At 45.1% G+C, this 6,943-nt stretch overlaps 1 protein-coding gene across 2 annotated transcripts in view; it reads left to right on the forward strand.

Moving 5' to 3' along the window:
* RECQL5 (RecQ like helicase 5) overlaps positions 1 to 6,208 on the forward strand; it is an 84,268-nt gene extending 78,060 nt beyond the window's left edge. For both annotated transcript variants that reach the window (XM_066587818.1, XM_066587819.1), the window contains exons 19-20: positions 2,556 to 2,631; positions 4,349 to 6,208. In XM_066587818.1, the coding sequence (XP_066443915.1) occupies positions 2,556 to 2,631; positions 4,349 to 4,449 (177 nt within the window). In that variant the 3' untranslated portion in view covers positions 4,450 to 6,208. The remainder of the gene's footprint in view (positions 1 to 2,555; positions 2,632 to 4,348) is intronic.
* The last annotated feature ends 735 nt before the right edge of the window (positions 6,209 to 6,943 follow it).

Consider the following 6,943-nt stretch of genomic DNA (forward strand, 5'->3'; position numbering starts at 1 on the left):
ATCCCCACACATTGATAGCAATGTTGCCGATCTGCACGGAATCCGCGGCAGAATGGAGCATGCCGCGTTTGTTCTCCCGTGCGTGAAAAACGCAATTCTTTTAAAATGCCATCCGCGGGGTGCAAAAATCAATTTAATGGACCGCGGATGGCCAATGATTCCCTATGGGCGGAATCCGCAATTCCATTTAGCTAGTGGACCTAAAGGGGCCTAAGGGGTTAAAGAGCTTTGCTGGATATTAATATAAGGTCATATTAAGAGTAGCTACTAATAGATCAAGCTTTAACTATCGTGCTGCAGTAACCAGTACCAGTAGCAGTTTTTTTGCTGCTCTTCCTATGGTAATATCAGTATATCGCACTGTGAGTACAAACCTAACACCCCTTTTAGTTGCAAAAGCAAATCTGATTTTAGAGTGCATAAAAGAGAAAAAAATCCTGGAAATGTGATGTTCCCCTTTTGTGATTTCCTTCTAAGACCACATTATATGTAACTGGGATTTCCTTTTGGGCCCCACATTGAGAGCTGGACACGGTTCAAAGGCAGGCCTGCTCAGCTAGGAAATAACATGCCTTAGAGGTAATGTCATTCACATGTACAAATATGTACAAAGAACTGGCTCAGGATTTATCCATCTCAGCAAACAGCCAGCAGACATTCATTACACGTGAAGACATCATTATAGGGAAGAGTTCTTTGCTGGTAGAGTAGTGTAAGGCTGGGTTCACACTGGGAAGTTTGCCGTGGCAAATAGGCATGCGGACGCTAATCCCGGGATTAGCCAGCCATGTGGACGAGATTTCTCAGAAATTTCATCCACACGGGACGGCAAATCCGCTGCAGCTAAGATGCAGGCAGAAGACGCTGTTGCAGTGCGGATTTGCCGGCCGCAGAATGTTCGGTTTTTTTTTTTGTTTTTTTTTGCGGCTGCGCTCTTCTCTATGAGACACGGAAGAGCGAGCGGCCGGGCCACTTCAAAGCCGCCGCAGATTTTGCAGCGGCGGTTCTCCCGGCGGAAATCTTGCGGTTTTTCGCTGCGGCCAAACCACGAGATTTCCGCCCAGAATCCACCCTGTGAGAACCCAGCCTATCTATGGCATGCCGTACAGTGAGAGGTAGTAATAGCTGATAAACTGACAGCAACAACAAAAAATTGCTAGATGCTTATCACATGACAAATGGGGTTGGGGATTGTAATTAGTTGAGCAGTGAATGACGAATGTTAAGCAAACTATGCCCGACACTCGTCCCTGCGTTTCCTCGCTCCGGCACGGGAGCTAGCAGAGCTGTCTCGCTCACGGAGCGGCCAGTAGGGGGGCAAGCAGCTGCAGGAGATTTCTCTCCTTTCGCTCCCCCGACCCTCTCCATTTTAGATAACGATGTGCGATGAAGCTCATCGTTTATGCAGCATAAACGATGAGCTTCATCGTTCAGTGTAGACAGCGGCCGTTCAGTAGTGAACATCCGCTGTGTTATCTCAATGGAGAGGGGCGGGAGAACGAGAGGAGAGAAATCTCCTGCCCCGCCCCCCCCCCCCCTGCTGGCCGCTCTGTGTGCGATCCTGCTGTGCTAGCTCCCGTGCAGGAACATGGGAGCGAAGAAACACGGACGAGTGTCGGCCATCGTTTACCCGACATTCGTCCCGTCTAAATGGACCTTTAGTGATTGCAGGATCTTGACCATCTGCGATGGCCCTGAGGTTTGTGTTTTGCCTTCTAGACATTCCACCCTAAGTAACTATGGGACTATAATGTGAGATCTTTGGTTGGTCATGGTGTATACAGGAATTTTGCATAAACCACTATAGTGGCAGTCCTGATTTTACAAGGGTGATTTGACATCTGCGTTTGGACCTACGGTTGGACGTCCCGCCTCAGATCCGGCTCGGAGTACCGAATGAAAAAGCACTGCATGCAGCGCACTCTCTTCTGTTTTAGTTGGGCAGCTAAGCATAAACCAAACAGACCTCATTATTGTCAGTGTGGTCCGTTCGCTATTGTTTGGTTCCATCCTGAGGCGGAGCCGTTTGGCCACGGGGATTACCCCCCCCGATGCATATTAACTTTTTCCACAAGACTTCTGCCCTATTCAGCAATTCCAGCAACCTGATTGATTGTTTGGGTTGGCTGATTCACCCTTTCACTGCCCCCTTTTCAGATGTGCCAAGGATAGAGTTACAGAGATGTGCACGAGCAGCACATGCTGAGCCGTCAGTGGCAGTCACCGGAGCGGGATCATTGCATAAACCTGACCAGATGCTAGCACACGCCACCTCCGCTCCTCTCCAGCTTACCAAGCTTCTGATCGCGCTCCGGTGACTCCCCCAGTGAAGGGGCGGTGAATCAGCTAACCTAAACAACCAATCGGGTTGCTGGCATTGCTGAATAGGGCAGAAGTCTTGTGGAAAAAGTAAATATGTCTCCCCCCTGAATGGAGCAGGAAAGCGCAAACCCCAGGCGCAGGTGTGAAGCCACCCTTACACATTTTGTAGTAATAATTCCATTGTTTTGGATGAAGCATTTCCCTGACCCAGAATACATTACTTTTTATTGCAGGACTTATTTAAAGCATTTGCAAGGCAGCTGTCTCACCACCTAGCGGGGAATAACAAGGCACCGCTGCGAAGAACTGGTAAAGTCTTAACCTTCTAAAGCTGAGAGACATAATGGTGATGATCGTTAATATAGTAACGGACTGTCCTAGGTCCCTGACATAGCCGGCATGCTAAATAGCCCTGTAAATATGTGACCTGGAATGTTCCCACTCCCCAGATACACAGGTGCCTCTGCAGGGACTATACTGCATTAGCATGTATCCACATCTGGTCATATCCGAGGGGTGATATCCTCTTGAAAAATGACTCTTCTTGGATACGGGGCTTTTGGCATTGAATGGAATAGATCACATAGAATGTCAAGCTAAATACAGGGAAGCCTCTACAAAAGACCACCTTTTTGAGAAGGTTCCCATTATCTATGACAGATTTTGAATTCTGTTATATACTGTGTTTTCAGCCCTCATCTCTCCTCCCTCTCATCAGCTAATTCATAGATAAACTTTGAGCTCATAAATTAGCTGATAAGAAGGTGCAGGAGAGGAGAGAGCGGAGGAAAACTGAGTGTCAGTCCAGCCTCACTGATGGATCCATTGGGACTTGGACTGCAGTGTCCATATACATATGTAGAAGCTGCAGAAGACAAATCATGCAAAGTTTTAAGTAAACCCTGCGGCAAAAATGACGGTCAGCCCAAAATATATTTATTTAAGTAAAAAAAAACCTCAAAGTTGTCCACAGACTAGCTACACTTTCAGATAACGTTTGACATGTCATAGATCAGTAGGGAGTCCCGCTGCTGAGACCCCACGGACCGCTGGAATGAGGGGGCTGCAGCATTCACTTGAGCGCTATAACCCCTCAGCTATCCTTACTGGTTTTTGGCAGCTGAAGACGGCTCACATAGAAGTGAACAGGCAGCACTATAGACCTCTGAGGCCGTCTTCAGCTGCCAAAAGTAGCCAAAAAGAAGTGAAGATAATGAAATAAAAATATCTTGTTGTTTGTATAGCGCCAACTTATTCCGCGGTGCTTTCATGTAACTTATTTATTATCAGTCCCAGCTAAGATGTTCCGTGGCTTACTTATAACTACTGGGGAAATGGCTATATAGTGAATCCCCATCGTGGCCCTTTAAATCCTACCTAAACGTGGCATCTATATTGTGGAATATGGCTTTACCCTAAATATCATTAGATTGATGGTTATATTATATAATGGTGCTCATTGGATAATGAAATGTTTTGCAACTTGCTAATATGGTTTTCAGTTACCATACATAGGATTTCTGCTTGCTGCCAGTGAACAGAAAAGTTCTTTACATTTAGAGCCTGGAGGTCTTGCTGGTAATATCCAGCTGGCACAGGAGAGTTATGTTAATAAGACCTGATGAGCGCAGGTTGTCAGCCTCTTCCACGCTGTGGATGATCTGCAGTAACCACTATGCAAACTACTACTAATGAACAGGATGCATCTGGACTCTTGTTTTATATGGCAAGTCCAGCTACAGAAGTGCAATTAGGGGGATCCCTATGCATTTACTGTACAGTGTCTGCGGTATAATGGTTTATTAAAAGATTTCAGTGCAGGCTCCTTTGCGCCATCTAGTGGGTGACAAGGTGGAGAGCACTTCTTGTAGGTAAGATGCTGAATGGACGGGATGCCCACCATGGATTCGGTTCTTCCAGCATCCCTCTGCAGGTTTTCAGCCTGAATATACTTCCCATGTTACCGTAGATGTCAGAAGATATAATTGTTCCCCAATGTCACTCATTTTTCCCTTCTTTCCCTCAGTAAAGGAAGAAGCTCAGAAACTGATCAAGATGTTTTTTAAGAATCGGACAAGGTGTGAGAGTGAAACGGACTGGCAGGAGCTGCTGCAAGCTACCACCTGATGGCAGAAGACCGGCATGTAGTGCCCATCCTGCTGACTTCTATGCACTTACAGGCTACCTCATGGCCAGTGTCCTGGGAGGGGGGCTTATTGTTCGCAGTACTTGCTGCTCTCACCACTTACTAGAATGAGAAAAAAATGGTTTTATAGGAAGAAGAAATATTTAACTTCTGATTTCTGGGCTACAAGCAGACCCGTTACTACTTTGTATGATCCCTAATGCTGCAGTGACATGGACAGGTAATGCTCCCTGTCCTGTCTCCATTACAACTGACCTGAGCAATGCTGTACACAGTGTCTTGTTTAGGGTCCTTCCCTTCTTATTGTCTCCTCTAACTATTCTTGAAGCGACCCTCCGATCCTGCAGGGACGGCCGCATCACTTCTGAGCATCTGATGCACAATGTAGTCTTAGGGCTCATTCACACTAACGTTGTGTCTCTGTTCCATTCTTGTAGCAGAGGGAATTACAACGGAATTAAAGGGATCTGTTACTCCCTGTTGATTTCAGTGGGGGTTTAAAAAAGCTGAAAGCAAATGGAAAGTTCCTTTTGGTTTTGGTTTCCGTTTTTTAAATGGAACAAATAGCGCAGTCTGCAGCTCTGCTTCCAATTAAAAAACGGAAACCAAGCGAAATGGAAGCAAACGGCTTTTCTTTTGCTTTCCATAGTTTTAAAACCAAAAATCAATGGGGGGAAAATGAATCCATTTAATTCTGTTTTAATATCTCAACGCTGCAAAAACGGAACCCCGAGACGAAAAGCCGTAAGAGAGGCAAAACACTAGTATGATTGAGTCCTGAGGCTACCAATGCATACTATGTGTCAGGTAGTCGGAGAAGGGATGCAGCCATATTTGTTTGTCCAGGCCTAGAGGGTCACTTTAAAGCGACCCTCCAGGCCAGGAGAAAAAAGAATGGCCGAACCGCTTTTCTGACTGATGAATGCTGTGTATTAATATGCATTGGTAGTCTAAGACTGTGTTTCCCAACTCCAGTCCTCAGGGACCCCCAACAGGTCATGGTTTCAGGATATCCTGTAGTACGAACACCTGTGACAATGTCTAATGCACTGACTATAATTACATCACCTGTGCAATGCTGAGGAAATTCTGAAAACATGACCTGTTGGGGTCCCTGAGGACTGGAATTGAGAGAAACTGGTCTGACACTACAAGCTCATCTAACATCTAGCCAGCACTGATCATATGGGCACCACTGGTCAATCAAAGCAGATGTAGTGTCTTATACTAGTGAAGCCGAGGTGGCCATCTTTGTTTCTCCAGGCTCGGAGGGTCGCTTTAACTGAAGTGCTTTAGGTTCTTTAAAACCAAAGTTACAGACCTGATCTGAAGTTAATCTAAGTGGACTTCCCTGTAGCTGCTGCTAGTTCTAACCTCTACAATACTGCCATCTAGTGGAGGCTGGTTGCTCAATAGCTATAGTATTCACAGATCTGATCTGTTCCTGCTGCTACTATTTCCTCGCTTTCATCTGTCTGTTCAGATTTATTATACTCCCACCTTCCATGACAAAGACTTTGACTTTTCAGGTATTTTATTTAACATTTGTTGCTTTTGGCTGGGAAATAGTTTGTCTATAAATGGAGAAAATAGAAATTATTATTTAATATTAAAATTAAATGTTTCTTTTTTGTTTTTATCAAGCCATCGTAGCGCCATAATTGTTTTCTATACTTCCAGGGTCTTTGTATATGTTTATGTACATGAGCGACAATGTAATAAACGGAGGACTGGAAACTGCCTCTCTGTTCTAATGTGACTGTCTGCTGCAGCAATCTCCTGTAGCTCCGCTTGGCTTCAGTGCTATTTCTTCCTTCCCTCTCCCATCATAAAGTAGAAGGATTTGTGACAATTGATCACTGGAGAGGAGGTGGACTTCTATTATTTGGGCACTACAGTAACCTAGTATGTAAGGCTGGAAAAAATTGTTCAGCCTATTACCCCCCCCCCCCCCCCCCCCCCCCCCCCAATGTTGATCCAGAGGAAGGCGAAAAAAACCCAATGAGGTTGAAACAAAATCCTTTCAGGAAAAAAAAAATCCTTCCTAACTCCAATCTGGCAATCAGAATAATCCTCTGATCAACAACCCTTCTGAAGTAATCACTGATATAACATGTAATATTGTAACACTGAAGAAACACGTCCAGGACCCTCTTGTGCTCTTTTAGTAAGTTTGCCATCACCACGTCCTCAGGCAAAGAGTTCCACAGTCTCACTGCTCTTACAGTAAAGAACCCCCTTCTATATTGTAGAAACCTTCTTTTCTCTAGCCTTAGAGGACGCCCCCTTGTTAGTCACAGTCCTGGGTATAAATAGATGATGGGAGAGATCTCTGTATTGTCCCCTGATATATCTATACATAGTTATTAGGTCGCCCCTCAGCCATTTTTTTTTTAAACTTAAGAACCCCAATTTTGATAACCTCTCCGAGTATTGTAGTCCACCCATTCCATTTATTACTTTAGTTTCCCACCT

The sequence above is a fragment of the Eleutherodactylus coqui genome, chromosome 13 (assembly GCF_035609145.1).
Source record: "Eleutherodactylus coqui strain aEleCoq1 chromosome 13, aEleCoq1.hap1, whole genome shotgun sequence".
NCBI classification, from domain to species: Eukaryota; Metazoa; Chordata; class Amphibia; order Anura; family Eleutherodactylidae; genus Eleutherodactylus; species Eleutherodactylus coqui.